The sequence below is a fragment of the Moschus berezovskii genome, chromosome 11 (genome assembly GCF_049115385.1).
Source record: "Moschus berezovskii isolate FMDL1 chromosome 11, NW_MosBer_1.0, whole genome shotgun sequence".
Lineage (NCBI taxonomy): Eukaryota > Metazoa > Chordata > Mammalia > Artiodactyla > Moschidae > Moschus > Moschus berezovskii.
In genome coordinates, this window is record NC_142470.1 from 8,334,043 (window position 1) to 8,352,451 (window position 18,409).

General features: G+C 50.8%; 1 protein-coding gene across 1 annotated transcript; it reads right to left on the minus strand.

Annotated features, from left to right (window-relative positions):
• Nucleotides 1–487: 487 nt before the first annotated feature.
• FPGS (folylpolyglutamate synthase) lies at nucleotides 488–13,629 on the minus strand. Its single transcript, XM_055399419.2, has 15 exons — nucleotides 13,440–13,629; nucleotides 11,880–12,008; nucleotides 11,735–11,788; nucleotides 11,586–11,650; nucleotides 6,654–6,768; nucleotides 6,425–6,505; nucleotides 6,234–6,295; nucleotides 6,058–6,160; nucleotides 5,668–5,745; nucleotides 5,298–5,445; nucleotides 5,094–5,183; nucleotides 3,920–4,070; nucleotides 3,521–3,596; nucleotides 2,240–2,306; nucleotides 488–1,495 (listed from the first exon to the last, which is right to left on the minus strand). Exons 1-15 carry the CDS (start codon nucleotides 13,566–13,568, stop codon nucleotides 1,086–1,088), a joined length of 1,758 nt encoding a protein of 585 aa, XP_055255394.1. The 5' UTR covers nucleotides 13,569–13,629; the 3' UTR covers nucleotides 488–1,085.
• Nucleotides 13,630–18,409: the final 4,780 nt, after the last annotated feature.

The window sequence follows — 18,409 nt, forward strand, 5'->3', positions numbered from 1 at the left end:
GCTTCTTTAAGCCAGCCACCGTTCTCTTATCTGTGAAATGGGTGTGAGAGTTTGTGATCACAAGGTCCCTGTGTTTACCATGTGGTCAAGGGACATCAATTCATCCTTTTCATTTCATAGACAGGCCGCCTGAGGCTCAGAGGGAAGGACTTGTCCAGGCCACACAACCTGGGCTCCTACCCTGGCCAGTTCTTGGACCAGCCATAGCCCTCATCCCCCTATTGTCTGCTGAGGGAGCTAGAGGTCAAGAGTCAGTCAAATGTTTGTGTGTTAGTTGCTTGGTCATGTCTGACTCCAAGCGACCCCATGGACTGTAGTCTACCAGGCTCCTGTCCATGGGATTCTCCAAGCAAGAATACTGGAGTGGGTAACCATTCCTTTCTCCAAGGGATCTTCCCAACCTAGGGATTGAACCCAGGTCTCCTGCATTGCAGGCAGATTCTTTACCATCTGAGCCACCCAAGAAGCCCATCAAATGTTTAGCCAGTACTTTTTTAATTTTTTTTTGGCTGCAACATGCAGCATGTGGGACCTTAGTTAGCCAGGGATCGAACCCACGTCCTCTGCATTGGAAGTGCACAGTCTTAAAACCACTGGACTATCAGGGAAGTCCCAGCCAATTTTTTTTTTTTTTTAAGAAAAAAAAAAAAAAAGTTCAAAGCTTTAAATCATTTCAGCCACCCTCTGCGCTCTGGGGGCCCCAGGCAGGGACCCTCTCCTTTCCCAGAAGGCCATTGGGAGGAGGAAATCTATCAACCAGCAGCCAACAGCCGGCAGGGCCCCAGGCTTGGTCAGACAGCTTGCACAGTAAGCTGGCCCTGAGACAGGAAGCAGGCAGGGTGGGAGCAGAGATGGGCTGGACGGTCAGGTGTGCTCCAACAGCTGGAGGACCAGGAAGAAGAGGCTAGGGGAGCCAAGGCTCAGAGACAGAGCTCAGCAGCCTGCCTCCGGCTCTCCATTTGACTGCCTAGAGCCCAAGACCCTGGGTCAGTCTAGACAGAATCAGGAAGGCACAAAAGGCAAATAGTTTAGGAGTTCATGGGAGACGCAGGGCGAATGCCCATCCCCTCCACCCCATCCCTAGACTACTGGGATAGGGAGGGTTCCAGCAGCTTCAGGACACCGCCCACCAGGTGCAGGCTGCCTGTGACCAGCACGTGGATGGCAGCAGCCTCTTGGAGTACCATGGCCCCGCTGTCTGCCACAGGGTGGGTGAGGAGGCCCCGTGGGGGACTGGGCGGCTGAAAGACAGGGTCCCGGCCTTGGGTGATCCACTGCAAGGCGTGGGAGATGCAGCTGAAGACAAGGGAGCTGGCACTGTGGGTATGGGGTGGGTGAGGCGCCAGCAGCAGAGATGCAGGCCCACCCTGCTCCCGGCCGGCGGTGCTCCAGGGGTCTGGGCTAGCCTGCTCCTCATGCAGGCGACTCCAGTGCTGTTGGTGGGCGAGGCAGCGGAGCAGCACCTGGTCCAGTGTCACTGTGAAGTTCTGTTGGTCTGCGGGGCACAGGGACAGACACATCAGTGAGGCAGCCCAGGGTGGGGGAGGGGAAGCATGCCGTGAGCCCCTGATCAATGCCAGGCTCTATCCAAGCACCGTCCGTCCTTAGCTCTGAGGAAACAGAGGCTCTAAAGTTCAGTGACTGCTCTCTGTCACAGAGCTGGTGAGAAACAGGCCCAGGAAGTTTAGCTTCAATGCCGGGGCTTCTGCCCATGGAGCACCTCTTTCTGCTGTAACTCACTGCGTTCCCAGATCATCCCCATGCCATCTGATGTGGGGCCTGGAGATCTGTATTTTTTAGATTATTAAAAAAAAAAATTTTTTTTACATAACCCACAGTAAAAAAGAATACATTTTATAATAGTAACCCAGGACTCACATGTGTACATGTATACATCTGGAAGAGAATGTCATCAGACAGTACCTACCCTTAATTTTGTGCAAGACACACTGATACTCTCTATTCTATTTAACATGCTGGTTGAGGCCCACTAAGCTGATTTCAAGAACCATCACTGGGTTGTAACCTGCATTTTGAAAACTAGTTTCCCCCCTAATTCCTTTTTAGTATTGCAGGCACACGCAATATTCAAAACGTACCAAAGGGTATTGATTTATATGATAAATCTAGTTCCTACCCAAGACCTCCAGTTTAAAAGCCCCCACTGTCACCAACACAGCAATCCACCTCAGGGCCCTCTGCCCCCTGCCCACCCCAGGGACCATGCCTGTCAACTCACCTGCATTGTCTGTTGATGCCATCTCTGCCAGGTTAGGGCAGAAAATGGCATAGTCAAACTGGCAGGGCTAGAAGGCCAAAGGAAGAAGCTCAGTGTCAGGGCCTGAGAGGAGGCCCCCCCGACTTCCACACAGCACCCCCAGAGTCCACATCCATGTCCCCATCTCTAGAGACACCCCCCCAGCTGAACTGGAGCGCTGCTGCATAAACCACCCACAGCACTTCCATGCTCCCTGCCTCCCCATCTACCTCAGTGCACCCCACATGGCCTGTGTCCTGGGCAGCATGGCCCAACACAGACAGGGAGACAAGACCAGAGGGAGCGTGCACATTGGCTTAAGGTGACCCATCTACTGAGCACAAAGGAGCAAGGTTGTGGATATGAAGGACAGATTTAGCATCCTGGTCTATGAAATGGGAAATGATCCCTAGGAACCCTTTCAGTCTTGACAGCCAGGACAGACTCAGTTTCCCTGGGCACAGTGGGGCCCCTTCCTCTATGCTTAATAGTCCAGTGACCCCTTAAACCAAACTTTATTATTTTTTTTAATCTTTTCAAGTTAGTGCTTTTATTTTCTTGGGATAAATCCCCAGAAGTGGAATTGCCAGGTCATATAACATACCAGTTTTTAACTTTTTTGAGAAACCTTTCTATTATTATCCACAGCTGCTGTGAAATGATATCCCACTAACAGTTCGTAGGTATTTCCTTTTGTCCACATCCTCTCCAATGCTTACTTTGTCTTGTCTTTTTGATGACCGCCATTCTAACAGGTGTGAGATAATAATATCTCCTTGTGGTTTTGATTTGCATTGTACTGATGATCTGGCATGTTGAGTACACTCTCATATACTTATGGGCCATCCATATTCTATGTGTCTTCTTGGATAAACCAAAGTTTAGAAGCAGGTATCATAGTAACATCCCTGTTTTATGCTGAGGCAAACTGAGGCTCAGGGAAATGCCATCTCTTATCCAGGGTCACATGCCAGTGGCTGAAGGGAACCTGACAAGTGAATCCAGAGCCTGTACCTCACACCACTTATCTGGTCCTGCCTATAATCCTGGTCTTGAGCGTGACCACGGAGGAGAATGCGGGCATTCTGTGACTTGACTTCCCTGTGCCCAATTCTTTTATAACCCAGTTCAGGAGAGGAATGAGCAATCAGTGCCATTCTCCAGCTGAGGAAACAGGCTCAGGGATGAAGGCACCGCTGCTGGGGGTCAGAGCCAGCACCCAAGCTGGCCTGCTTGCTGCCCATACCCCAGCCAGTCCCTTACCTGCAGCAGCTTCAGCAGGGCCGCGGAATCCCGGTCCCCAGTGGAGTTGAAGAGCAGGACGCGCACCTCGGACCCACTGGGAGAGGGAAGGGTTAGAGGCGGGGCAGGGGAGGTGAGAGCGGCGGCGTCTCCCACCCCTTCTCCGCAGGCCCCTCCCCATCCTTCCTCCAGAAACTGCCTCTCCTCCCCTACTGTCCCCGTCCGACCCTGTCCGCGCGTCCCGCCCCATCCTTCCCCGAGGTCCCACCCCTCCCCGCTGCCCCAGCCTCGCCCCCGCCCATGCCCCACCCCTCCTCAAGGTCCCGCCCCTCTCCGCTGACCAAGCCCCGTCCCATCCTTCCCCGAGGTCCCGCCCCCTCCCCGGACCCTGTCCCGGACACGCCTCTGCCCGCCGCTCACCTGTCCGGCCTCTCGCGGCGGTGCAGGGCCTGGCGGAACCAGCGCACGCAGGCCTGCATGCTGCTGGTGGTGTGCGCGCCATCCAGGTACCAGGTAAGGGGCCCGCGCCGCAGCAACTGCGTCCGACCTGGCCACTCCGTGTGCCGAAGCCCTGGGGTTGGGGAGCAAGGCTGTCCTCCAGGCGCAGCCCCGAGGCAGCCCTCCCGTATCCTCCCACTTCGGTCCTCAACTAACTGCCTGCCCGCACGCAGAGCCCTCGTTACTCGCCACTCTGATCGGCCCAGAAGCCTCTGGCTGGGCCCTAGTCGCTGGGATTAACTGTTTGGCTGCCTCATTGGGTGTAATCTTCCAGGCGGCCCTGAGAGGGGAGCTGCTGTCATATATTAGTCCCAAAATGCAGGCAGATAACCCTGACTCAGAGGGATTAGGTCACAGAGCGAATGAGTCCTGGGTTTGTGTGCTCAGTTGCTTCAGTTGCATCGGATGCTTTGTGTCCCCCTGGACTTGTAGCCCAACAGGGTCCTCTGTCCGTGGGATTTCGCAGGCAACAAAACTGGAGTGGGCTGCCGTTTCCTTCTCCAAGGGGATCTTCCTGACCCAGGGATTAAACCCGTGTCTGCCATGTCTCCTGCATTGCAGGCATATTCTGCAGCGTTGAGCCCCCAGGGAAGCCCCGAGTCCTGGGGCTGGGATGTAACCCACCTGGCTCCAGGACTGTCTCATTACCCTGACACAGGGCCTGGCACACAGTGGGCTCCCTGGAATCATCTGCTGAAGGGCTTTAACAGCCACGAGGTCCTACTATGTGCTGAAAGCTTTGAGGGGAAGCAAGAAGCCTGAAGAGTATCACCGTCCTCAAACCCTCATGGTCTCCTGATGATGACAAGCATGACAGTTCTGGCAGCTATCACGGGTTGGCCAGGCACTTTATCCCGTATCTGCCAGGCTCTGGACTCAGTCCTTTAGTGATGGCACCTCTCAGTGGATCCTATCATGGTCTTACTTGGCATATGGGGAAATGGGTTCAGAGAGACTTTACAGACTCAAAGTGCGGGAAGCTTGCTGCCTTTAGCAGAGTCCTTTCTCTTAAGGCACCATTGGCCCTACCTCTCTAGTAGGAGACCAGAAGAAAACACCTGAAGGGGGCCCAGCTGGGCAGGAAAGTCCAACTCACCCTGCTGCATGTGGGGCGTGGGCTGGAACACAGGTGCCAGGGGCAGCTGCCCTGGGAGGCTGGGCCTGGATGCCTTCAGCTCCCCAGCATCTGGCAGGGAAGGGAAGGGAAAGGGAGGGCTTCAGTGGGCTCGGTCCTCACCTCTAAGGGCCCTCAGAGGCAGGTCCACCTGTCCCCTGCCCACCCACTGACCTGTCCACTTACTCTGGTAACCTTTCTGCTGCAGCCAGCAGCGGGCCAGCTGCAAGGCCAGGGCAGCATTGGACCGCTGGTGCTCTCCCTCCAGGCCCAGGGTCAGCGGTGGCCCTCCTTCCTCCAGGGCTTGTAGTGGTGGGCACAGGTAGAGGGGACACTGGGGGGGAGATGGGTGGCAGCTGCTCAGGGGATGGCCCTCCCTGATGCCATCAGCCCTTTCATCTACAAGAACCCACTGACCAGAATCCACCAAACCCTGTTCCCAGAACCAAGATGCACTCCAGCTGGACGAACACAGATGAGCAACCCGAGGCCCCAGAGGATAAAGTGCCTCCCCAATCAGTCCTCCTCTGCCCCCCGGCAGTTCCATCAGACTCACTGAGATCTGCTGAGCCCTGTCCCTTAGCACAGCCAGCGGCTCATCAGGCTGGAGCACAGTGAAGGCAGGGACGCCACTCTGTGGAGGACACGGAGAGTGAGCCAGGGGCTGCCCAGGGTGCTCCACCGCCCATCTCTGGCCCCCACATCCCTGGTTCTGGGCAGCCTATTCAGCCTTCCCCCACTGGACCTTTGGGAACCCCTCGAAGGGGAGACTGAGGCCAGAGATGGGGCTCAACTTGTTCCAGTCCCACACAGAGCTCCCATGAGAACCCAGACCCCCCTGATTCAGACCTAATTCTGAGTCAAGATACAAATGAGCACCCCTCCCCTTCCCTGAATCTTGAGGGCCAGGGTCAAGCCATCCATGTACCTCCCCTCCCCAGGTCACCTTAAAAATGCCCCCTTTCTGCCATGCAATCTTCTCCATCGTGTCCCCCAGAAGACCAGTGTGGTCGATGCCAAGAGAGGTGATCCCACATACCACAGGCTTCCTGTGGGAAACGAAAGGGCCAGGATGCCCCTGGGTTCCTGGCCACCATCCCTCTCCCCAAGCATCGGCCTCACCTGATGATGTTGGTGCAGTCGTAAGCCCCGCCGATGCCTACTTCCACCACCGCCAGGTCCACCTGCAGAGGATCAGAGGGCATGGCAGGGGGCACAGGGGCTCCCAGACGCTGCACGGGAGCCCTTAGCCTGCTGAGGTTCCCCTTCCCAAGGTCTGGAACACAGGGTTTTGGGGAGGGGGCCACACACACCTTCTCTTGGAGGAAGACGTGGAAGGCCATGAGCGTGAGGAAGCGGAAGTAGCCGGGCATGGAGACACAGCTGCTGTCATCCTGTGGACAGGATCACATCAGAGCTCGGGGCCGCTGCAGCCTTTGTGCTGGGGGAGATGGTGTCCTGGGATGCGCAGCGCCCTCTGGGTCTCCCCACCCACTTGAGGTCCCCTACCCTGCCCACCCACCAGCCCTCTGGCACAGGCACCTTGGTCTCCTCCAGCCGGTGGTAGAGGCGCCAGAAGTGGTTGGTGAAGAGCTCGGAGCTTATGGGCTGCCCATTGATGCGGATCCGCTCACGCACCTGCACCAGGTGGGGAGAGCTGTCGAAAGACCCAGGGTCATCAGGAGACTCCCTTCCCAAGACCTCCAGGCTGCCCCCCCCGCTCCATAGTCAGACCTGTCATTCGGAAAAACAAATCAGGCTATGTCACTGTCCTGCTGAAAACCCTTCTTGCTCCTCATCTCGGCCTTCTAAGCCCCAGCGGGGCTGGTTCCACTGGCCTCTGCGCCTCACCTCTCCTGCACCCCTTGGAAGGTCCCTGTGTCCCAGCCTCTCTGGACTATTTTTTAGCTCCTCCAGCCCTGCTTCCTCCCCCGCTGCCCACATACTTTCTATCTCCAGGCCTACCTGTCAAGTAAGACCACTCCTCCAGCAGAGAGAAAGGATCTTCCCCACCAGGCTGGTCAGGAATGCTCTCTGGGCTCCTATAGCACCGCCCCCACCAACCCACACCCATCAGCCACTCTGCCAACATCTGTCCCCATAATGTCTGTCTGTCTTCCTGCCCTTGAGGACAAGGCCTCATCATCTATGTTCAAGTTGCAGCCCCAGACGGGCCCATGAGGCCACATGGGCCCAAGTTGAATGCTGGGTTTTTAACCCCTCAAATTATTTTAGATGAGAGATTTGGGGCTTCTATTTGAATCCTCAAAGACCCTCTCATATTATGAATCCTCGCCATTTCTCTATTTTGAACAAATAACTGGAGGGAAAACACACTGATCTGAAAGGACCTCAGTCAGCTGGCTTCAGTTATTTACAGAGGTCACTTGATGGAACTGGTAAAATAAAAGGAGGCACACATCTTGAATGCCCCAAGCCTAGGGACTGAAACCTGAGCGATTAACTGGCATGTTAATTCCACTGCTTTGCCAGCGATGGGCTTAAGAAAGGCACATATAGCTTCAGGGAAGAGGGACCCCTATCTATCCCCACCGGCTCACTCCAGTTCTCTGGTGTGATTTTAGATGCTTGAATGTGGCCCAGACGGGGAGCTGCCCAGCGGGCAAAGCAGTGGCTGAGGCTGGCACAGCAACAGGGTTCCCTTCTGCTGCCCACTAGGGAGACCTCGACCGGGGCATCATACGCTATGCTTACTGTCTAAGCCCACTAGCCAGGCTTTCTGCACCTTATGGCAAAGATACCCTAAGTGATAAATATTTCTATGTGATTTAAAAACTGTGTAAGGAATTTAAATTAATAAAAAGATATCCGAGGGGGCTTTCCTGATGGTCCAGTGGTTAAGAATCTGCCTTGCAATGCAGAAGATCCCTGCACTGGGAAGATCCCTGGTCTGGGAAGATCCCACATGCTGCAGAGCAACCAAGTCCATGCACCATAACTATTGAGCCTTAGTGTGGCAACTATTGAAGCCCGCGTGCCCTAAAGCCTGTGCTCCACAAGAAAAGCAACTGCAATGAGAAGCCCCCACACCACAATGAAGCGTAGCCCCTGCTTGCCGAAACTAGAGAAAGCCCGCACAGCAGTGATGAAGACCCACCACAGCCAATAAATAATAAATAAATCTTAAAAAAAAAAAAAGGAATCCCTTAGAAGAAATGCAGTAGCCATCATAGTCAACAAAAGAGTCTGAAATGCAGTACTTGGATGCAATCTAAAAATGACAGAATGATCTCTGTTCATTTCCAAGGCAAACCATTCAGTATCACAGTAATCCAGGTCTATGTCCCGATCAGTAATGCTGAAGAAGCTGAAGTTGAACGGTTCTATGAAGACCTACAAGACCTTTTAGAACTAACACCCCAAAAAGATGTCCTTTTCATAATAGGGGACTGGAATGCAAAAGTAGGAAGTCAAGAAACACCTGGAGTAACAGGCAAATTTGGCCTTGGAGTACAAAATGAAGCAGGGCAAAGGCTAATAGAGTTTTGCCAAGAGAACGCACTGGTCATAGCAAACACCCTCTTCCAACAACACAAGAGAAGACTCTACACATGGACATCACCAGATGGTCAACACCGAAATCAGATTGATTATATTCTCTGCAGCCAAAGATGGAGAAGCTCTATACAGTCAGCAAAAACAAGACCGGGAGCTGACTGGCTCAGATCATGAACTCCTTATTGCCAAATTCAGACTGAAATTGAAGAAAGTGGGGAAAACCACTAGATCATTCAGTTCAGTTCAGTTCAGTTCAGTCGCTCAGTCGTGTCCGACTCTTTGCGACCCCATGAATCACAGCACGCCAGCCCTCCCTGTCCATCACCAACTCCCGGAGTTCACTCAAACTCATGTCCATTGAGTCGGTGATGCCATCCAGCCATCTCATTCTCTGTCATCCCCGTCTCCTCCTACCCCCAATCCCTCCTAGCATCAGACTTTTCCAGTGAGTCAACTTGTTGCATGAGGTGGCCAAAGTATTGGAGTTTCAACTTTAGCATCAGTCCTTCAGGTATGACCTAAATCAAATCCCTTATGATTATACAGTGGAAGTGAGAAATAGATTTAAGGGACTAGATCTGATAGACAGAGTGCCTGATGAACTATGGACGGAGGTTCGTGACACTGTACAGGAGACAGGGACCAAGACCATCCCCAAGAAAAAAAAAATGCAAAAAAGCAAAATGGCTGTCTGAGGAGGCCTTACAAATAGCTGTGAAAAAAGAGAAGCGAAAAGCAAAGGAGAAAAGGAAAGATATACCCACTTGAATGCAGAGTTCCAAAGAATAGCAAGGAGAGCTAAGAAAGCCTTCCTCAGTGATCAGTGCAAAGAAATAGAGGAAAACAATAGAACGGAAAAGACTAGAGATCTCTTCAAGAAAATTAGAGATACCAAGGGAACATTTCATGCAGAGATGGGCGCAATAAGGATAGAAATGGTATGGACCTGACAGAAGCAGACGATATTATGAAGAGGTGGCAAGAATACACACAAGAACTGTACAAAAAAGATCTTCACGACCCAGATAATCACGATGGTATAATCACTCACCTAGAGCCAAACATCCTGGAATGTGAAGTCAAGTGGGCCTTAGAAAGCATCACTACGAACAAAGCTAGTGGAGGTGATGGAATTCCAATTGAGCTATTTCAAATCCTAAAAGATGATACTGTGAAAGTGCTGCACTCAATATGTCAGCAAATTTGGAAAACTCAGCAGTGGCCACAGAACTGGAAAAGGTCAGTTTTCATTCCAATCCCAAAGAAAGGCAATGCCAAAGAATGCTCAAACTACTGCATAATTGTACTCATCTCACATGCTAGTAAAGTAATGCTCAAAATTCTCAAAGCCAGGCTTCAGCAATACATGAACCATGAACTTCCAGATGTTCAAGCTGGTTTTAGAAAAGGCAGGGAAACCAGAGATCAAATTGCCAACATCCACTGGATCGTGGAAAAAGCAAGAGAGTTCCAGAAAAACATCTATTTCTGCTTTATTGACTATGCCAAAGCCTTTGACTGTGTGGATCACAACAAACTGTGGTACATTCTGAAAGAGATGGGAATACCAGACCACCTGACCTGCCTCTTGAGAAACCTCTATGCAGGTCAGGAAGCAACAGTTAGAACTGGACATGGAACAACAGACTGGCTCAAAATAGGAAAAGGAGTACATCAAGGCTGTATATTGGCACCCTGCTTATTTAACTTATATGCAAAGTACATCATGAGGAACGCTGGGCTGGAGGAAGCACAAACTGGAATCAAGATTGCCGGGAGAATTATCAATAACCTCAGATATGCAGATGACACCACCCTATGGCAGAAAGTGAAGAAGAACTAAAGAGCCTCTTGATGAAAGTGAAAGAGGAGAGTGAAAAAATTGGCTTAAAGCTCAACATTCAGAAAACTAAGATCATGGCATCCAGTCCCATCACTTCATGGCAATTAGACGGGGAAACAGTGGCTGACTTTATTTTTTTGGGCTCCAAAATCACTGCAGATAGTGACTGCAGCCATGAAATTAAAAGACGCTTACTACTTGGAAGGAAAGTTATGACCCACCTAGACAGCATATTAAAAAGCAGAGACATTACTTTGTCAACAGAGATCCATCTAGTCAAGGCTATGGTTTTTCCAGTAGTCATGTATGGATGTGAGAGTTGGACTATAAAGAAAGCTGAGCATCGAAGAATTGATGTTTTTGAAATGTGATGTTAGCGAAGACTCTTGAGAGTCCCTTGGACTGCAAGGAGATCCAACCAGTCCATCCTAAAGGAAATCAGTTCTGAATATTCATTGGAAGGACTGATGCTGAAGCTGAAACTCCCAACACTTTGGCCACCTGATGCGAAGAACTGACTCACTGAAAAAGACCCTGATGCTGGGAAAGACTGAAGGCTGGAGAGAAGGGGACAACAGAGGATGAGATGGTTGGATGGCATCACCGACTCAATAGACATGAGTTTGGGTAGGCTCCGGGAGTTGGTGATGGACAGGGAGGCCTGGCGTGCTTCAGTTCATGGGGTCACAAAGAGTCGGACACGACTGAGCAGTTGAACTGAACTGAAAAAAAAGACATCTTAGGGACTTCCCTGGCAGTCCAGTGGTTAAGTCTCCGCACTTCCACTGCAGGGGGCACGGTTTTATCCCTGGTTAATACCGCACAATGAGACCAAAAAAGAATAAAAAGTTATCTGACTTTTCCAGCTGTGTATTTCGTTTATCCATTCAAGTTGCTGCTCCCCTCACCAAGTTCTTTGCATTATGAAAATCAGAGGTTGCCATAAACTTGGGCTAATACGCTAAGTGCTAACTGAACGTATGCTGAATGAATAAACACTAGGCAGAGATATGCAGCTGAGTTCCTGTGGGTGACCCTGGCCCTGAGGTGCAGGTTGGATCCAGAGCCCCCCAGACAGCCAGGAGACACCACATCCCTCTATACCTCAGTACCTAAAGAACCCCGTCTTCAGGCCATAGCTTCGGAGGATACGTTCAGTGAAGGCACACGTGGAGCCCTGTAAAGAAACGGTCTTGTCTGGGCAGGTCCCAACCCCCCACCCCAGCCCACGGACGCCCTACCCCTGGGTCCTGTGATTCACCTTCCCCTTGGTCCCAGTGATGTGGATAATGTTCAGTTGGTCCAAGTCCTCCACCTGGGACAGACAGACAAGGTCCCTGCCTCAGCCACAGGATGCACAGACAGAAGTGGGGGGTGGAGCTGGTTATAGGCCCTTCCCACCTTACCTGCAGCCCACTCCGTGCCAAGTACAGCTTCATGGCTTCCAGCTGTGTCTGGGGGTCACCCCGCTCACGCTTCACCTTCTCCAAGTAGTTAGCATTGGTCTGCAGGGTGTTGAGTGTGCGCACGGCATCCTGGCAGTGAGCCCCAGGTAGCAAGTTAAGGCGCATTAGGGGCCCATAGGGACAGAGGCACACAGCATGCCAGTGGCTAGGCCAGGGTACCAGGACTGCTCACGCCAGCCCTGGTACCCCAGCCCAGAGGTTAGGCACCACTGAGAAAGAAGTGGCATCTTACTAGCTCTGGCAGAAATGGGAGCCTGGGGCAGCTCAGCTTCACCTAGGGAGTGCCAGGCAAAACAGGTAAAATGACTAACAGGACTAGGCTTTACTCTCAGGCCTTTGCCCAAATTCCCTCCACGTGTGCGTGCGTGCATGCGTGCATGCTCAGTCATGTCCAGCTATTTGCAACTCCATGGACTGTAGCCCACCAGGTTCCTCTGTCCATGGGATTTCCCAGGCAAGAATACTGGAGTTGGTTGTCATTTCCTTCTCCAGGGGATCTTCCTGAGCCAGGGATTGAACCCATGTCCCCTGCATCTCCTGCACTGGCAGCTAGATGCTTTACCACTGAGCCACTGGGGAAGCCCAATTCCCTCCATAGTTCACCACTATCTCAGGCTCCTCCTAAAGTAGGGCCAGAACCACAGAAGGCTAGAATCTTAGAACTGAAGGAATTAGAACTAGGAATTCCTGGAGGCTTCCATACCTAACCCTGAGGATTGGGATTCCACATTCTGACCCAGAGAAGAGTTGCCTGAAGCAACCAGTTGGGAAAGAGGAGTCTCAGAGGGAGGAAGGGTGTGCCAGGGCCGCCCAGACAAGAAGGCAGGTAGGTATAGCCTCAGGACAGTTCACACTGGGTGGTGGAAGTGGGAGTGTTATTTATAATCCTTCAGGGCCTCAATGGCTGGTTGCAGGCCCTACTCATCAAACTGGTACCACCTGCCTGGCCAGCATCCTGTGCTGGTCTCTGGCACCTGGCCTTTGGCACAGAACCAGGAGGAAGTTTTTTGTTTTCCATGTTCTTTCACCACCACCCCTGCTCCTGAGTTCTGCCTGCCCCCCAATTCTAAGCACTTGGATCTCCTTCTTCCTGAATCCTGGAGACTCCAACCCACTCCTGGATCTCCCAAGTCGGAACTCCCGAATCCCTCTACTCCCCCCCACCCCCAACTGCTGCTTCGGAGTCCGAAGACACTGTAATAACTCCAGAATCTCAGCTGAGCCGCTGGTCCTACCACCAGGCGTCCCTTTCCTCTCTTCCAACCGCGGTTCACTTCAGCCTCAGAATTCCCAAATCCCGTAGAACCGGGCCCAACTTCCTGGTGCCTGCCCCCACCTCCAGACTCCAGAAGGTCCCCGCCCGCCCCGCCCCCCGACCCCTGCGAGTCTCTCGGTCTCAGGCTCCCGGCCACCTTCTCAGCTTGGCGCAGACAAGATGCTAGGTGACCTCAGGCTGGCTCACGAGTCATTGCGTGACCTCCCGCCGGCGGGCAAAGATACCTGATACTCCATGCCTGGCTCCTGCAGCACAGGCCACGCGCTCAACTCTCGCCGCGCTGCGACCCCGGTTGTTGCACCACGCGGAGAAACCGCTGCCAGGAAGAAAGCGTGGCAGCGTGCCCGAGACATAGTAGAGGGGCAGGCAGCTGCACGCTAGGCCCGGACCGAAAAAAACGAAGCTCCTGGGCCGCCCCCGACACGCCTCCTCTCTTCGCCAATCAGCGCTGCCCATCGAGCCACTGCGACCAATAAGAATCTGCGCGGCGCCATCTTTGTGAGGGGCGGGACGCGGGCCGGGCCGGAGAGTCAGCTCTCGTCTATAAGGGGCGCGGTCCCGCGGGAGTCCTCTGCCTTAAAAAATACGCACTCTTTTCGTCGTCTTCTCCAGGATCTGGCCGCACTCCCCCCACACCCCCAAATAGCCAGTCCCAGTCAGCAGCCCTGCTCCAGGCCAGAACCAGCTGCGAGCCGGGACCAGTTCAGTTCGCTCAGTCGTGTCCGACTCTGCGACACCATGGACTGCAGCACGCCAGGCCCTCCTGGTCCATCACCAGCTCCTAGAGTTTACTCAAACTCATGTCCATTGAGTCAGTGATGCCATCCAACCATCTCATCTTCTGTCACCCCCTTCTCCTCCTGCCTTCAATCTTTCCCAGCATCAGGGTCTTTTCTAATGAGTCAGTTCTTCACATCAGATGACCAAAGTATTGGAGTTTCAGCTTCAACATCAGTCCTTCCAATGAATATTCAGGACTGATTTCCTTTAGGATAGACTGGTTGGATCTCCTTGCAGTCCAAGGAACTCTAAGCATCAATTCTTCGGCACCCAGCTTTCTTTATAGCCCAACTCTCACATCCATACATGACCACTTTAAAAACCATAGCCTTGACTAGACAGACCTTTGTTGGCAAAGTAATATCTCTGCTTTTTAATATGCTATCTAGGTTGGTCATAACTTTCCTTCCAAGGAGTAAGCATCTTTTAATTTCATGGCTGCAATCACCATCTGCAATGATTTTGGAGTCCCATAAACTAAAGTCTATCACTGTTTCCTGTACAGTGTCACAAACATCCATCCATAGTTCATCAGGCACTCTATCAGATCTAGTCCCTTGAATCTATTTCTCACTTCCACTGTATAATCATAAGGAATTTCATTTAGGTCATACCTGAATGGTCTAGTGGTTTTCCCCACTTTCTTCAATTTCAGTCTGAATTTGGCAATAAGGAGTTCATGATCTGAGCCACAGTCAGCTCCCGGTCTTGTTTTTGCTGACTGTATAGAGCTTCTCCATCTTTGGCTACAGAGAATATAATCAATCTGATTTCGGTGTTGACCATCTGGTGATGTCCATGTGTAGAGTCTTCTCTTGTGTTGTTGGAAGAGGGTGTTTGCTATGACCAGTGCGTTCTCTTGGCAAAACTCTATTAGCCTTTGCCCTGCTTCATTTTGTACTCCAAGGCCAAATTTGCCTGTTACTCCAGGTGTTTCTTGACTTCCTACTTTTGCATTCCAGTCCTCTATAATGAAAAGGACATCTTTTTTGGGTGTTAGTTCTAATGGGGTCGCAAAGAGTCAGACACGACTGAGCGACTGAACTGAACTTTTCCCACTGTTTCCCCATCTATTTGCCATGAAGTGATGGGACCAGATACCATGATCTTAGTTTTCTGAATGTTGAGCTTTAAGCCAACTTTTCCACTCTCCTCTTTCACTTTCATCAAGAGGCTCTTTATTTACTGTTCACTTTCTGCCATAAGGGTGGTGTCATCTGCATAATCAATCTGACAAATCTGATCACATGGACCACAGCCTTGTCTAACTCAATAAAACTATGAACCTTGCCACCCAAGACGGACGGGTCATGGTGGAGAGTTCTGACAAAATGTGGTTCACTGGAGAAGGGTATGACAAACCACTTCAGTATTCTTGCCTTGAGAACCCCATGAACAGTATGAAAAGGTGAAAAGATTGGACACTGAAAGATGAACTCCCCAGGTTGGTAGGTGCCCAATTTGCTACTTGAGATCAGTAGAGAAATAACTCCAGAAAGAATGAAGAGATGAAGCCAAATCAAAAACAACACCCAGTTGTGGATGTGTTTGGTGATAGAAGCAAAGTCCGATGCTGTAAAGAGCAAAATTGTATAGGCATCTGTAATGTTCAGTTCAGTTCAGTCACTCAGTCGTGTCCAACTCTTTGCGACACCATGAACCGCAGCAGGCCAGATCTCCCTATCCATCACCAACTCCCAGAGTCTACCCAAACCCATGTCCATTGAGTCGGTGATGCCATCCAACCATCTCATCCTCTGTCGTCCCCTTCTCCTCCTGCCCTCAATCTTTCCCAGCATCAGGGTCTTCTCAAATGAGTCAGCTCTTCACATCAGGTGGCCAAAATATTTGAGTTTCAACTTCAACATAAGTCCTTCCAATGAACACCCAGGACTGATCTCCTTTAGAATGGACTGGTTGGATCTCCTTGCAGTCCAAGGGACTCTCAAGAGTCTTCTCCAACACCACAGTTCAAAAGCATCAATTCTTCGGTGCTCAGCTTTCTTTATAGTCCAACTCTCACATCCATACATGACCACTGGAAAAACCATAGCCTTGACTAGATGGACCTTTGTTGGCAAAGTAATGTCTCTGCTTTTTAATATGCTGTCTAGGTTGGTCATAACTTTCCTTCGAAGGAGTAAGCGTCTTTTAACTTCATGGCTGCAATCACCATCTGCAATGATTTTGGAGCCCAGAAAAATAAAGTCAGCCACTGTTTCCACTGTTTCCCCATCTATTTGCAATGCAGTGATGGGACCGGATGCCATGATCTTAGTTTTCTGAATGTTGAGCTTCAAGCCAACTTTTTCACTCTCCTCTTTCACTTTCATCAAGAGGCTCTTTAGTTCTTCTTCACTTTCTGCCATAAGAGTGGTGTCATCTGCATATCTGAGGTTATTGATATTTCTCCCGGCAATCTTGATTCCAGCTGTGCTTCCTCCAGCCCAGCGTTCCTCATGATGTACTTTGCATATAAGTTAAATAGCAGGGTGACAATATATGGCCTTGATGTACTCCTTATCCTATTTGGAACCAGTCTGTTGTTCCATGTCCAGTTCTAACTGTTGCTTGGAATGTTAGGTCCATGAATCAAGGCAAATTGGAAGTGGTCAAACAGGAGATGGCAAGGGTGAACATCGACATTTTAGGACTCAGCAAGCCAGGATACAATGACAGAACTGGTGGACACCTCAGGGAGGTGACTGAATCACAGCTCCCAAAACATCCCGACCCAACACAGAGACTACAAACTGCAGGAATGTGGCCTCTGCCTTCACAAATCTGATAGCTCGACTGCAGGGTAACAGACCAGAAACCAGGCGCCTACATCTACTGGGTCCCCTAACCATTCCTGGGCAGCCTGGGAAGGCTTCCTGGAAGAGGCGACATCCTGACCTCATGAGCTGTGGAGATTGAGCGCAGTTAGTGAGCCCCAGGGTGACAGGATGCCAGATCCAGCAGGATCTTATGGCCTTATAAGAAATTGGATTGCATTTAGATTTGGGTTACAATAAAATGGTTCTAAGAAAGGATGACGAGATTAGATTTGCACCTTGGAAGATGTGCTGTTTAGAGAGAGCTGCCCTCAGAGAGGGCAGTAGTCTGTCCTACCTGTGGGTGGAGGATCCAGGTTTGTCCTGGAGTTTTCAGAACTTTTTCTGTCTATGACTTAATTTTTTAAATTAATACTTTTGTTCTTTATTTAAAAATATTTTCTTTTACTTTTCTTAATCTTTTTTTACTTTATTTTTTGGACCCCGCGTTAGATCCCTGACCAAGGGTTGAACCTGGGCCTCCTGCATTGGTAGTGCAGAGTTTTAACCACAGACCACCAGGGAAGTCCCTGTATATGACCTTCTTGGTCCCAACTGCTAGCATGGGAAGAAAGTAGTATGGAGATTTCCCTTTCTACTGTTGAGACCTGGAAAGGTGTGTGTGTTTGGGTGGGGGTGGGGAGTTGCTGCAAGAAGCTTCTAGAGAAGTTTCCTCAGATAAAAGGCAGTCCCTTAACAACTGATGGTAGTAGTCTCTCCCTCTTTCCTGCAGACACTAGGTCTAAATATTTACCAGAGATTGTTTGATTTTGAAATAAACACACATATTGGGAAGATTCTGTCATTGGCTAGACTTCTGCTCTTCATATCACTGCTGGGTGCCCCCACCCCCGCCCCATGGGAAATGGACAGGTCGTTGTTTAGTTTTCTTCTTTTTAAAAAATCATTGAAACTTTCTTTATACATTATAACTTAATAACTGCATAAAATATATCATAAAATGGCATTAAATTTTTTTTTCTTTTGCTTAATCCTATCTCTCCCCCCCACCTTTGGTAATTCTTACTGACAGCCAAGGAGATCAAACCAGTCAATCCTAAAGTAAATCAATCCTGAATATCCCTGGGAAGGACTGATGCTGAACCTAAAGCTCCAACACTTTGGCCACCTGATGTGAAGAGCCGACTCATTGGAAAAAACCTGATGCTGGGAAAGATGGAAGGCAAAAGGAGAAGGGAACGGTGGAGAATGAGGTAGTTAGATAGCATCACTGACGCAGTGGACGTGAATTTGAACAAACTCCAGGAGACAGTGGAGGACAGAAGTGCCTGGCGTGCTACCGTCCACGGAGTCGCAAAGAGCTGGACACGACTTAGCGACTGAACAACAAGCACATTGACAAGCACGTGCGTGTTCCACAGTGTGCATCTGCTCATGAAACCACGGACACAACCAGGGCCTTGGGCTTTTTTATTTTTGGTTTTCCTGGGCCATGCAGCCCAGCTGCCAGGATCTTGGTCCCCCTACCAGGGATTGAACCAGGCCACAGTGAAAGCCCCGAATCCTAACCACTAGACTACCAGAGAACTCCCTATAGAATCTTGCTGATGCAAATGACAATACTTTCTGCATCTTAA

What these genes read in the sequence shown, in the direction of transcription:
- FPGS (XM_055399419.2), bottom strand. Translation starts at nt 13,568, where the DNA reads ATGTCTCGGGCACGCTGCCACGCTTTCTTCCTGGCAGCGGTTTCTCCG. An exon ending in GACTGCACCAACATCATCAG is followed by an intron (nt 6,161 to 6,233) that starts GTGAGGCCGATG and finishes CGTTTCCCACAG; the next exon opens with GAAGCCTGTGGTATGTGGGA. An exon ending in CACGCCCCACATGCAGCAGG is followed by an intron (nt 4,071 to 5,093) that starts GTGAGTTGGACT and finishes CCCCAACCCCAG; the next exon opens with GGCTTCGGCACACGGAGTGG.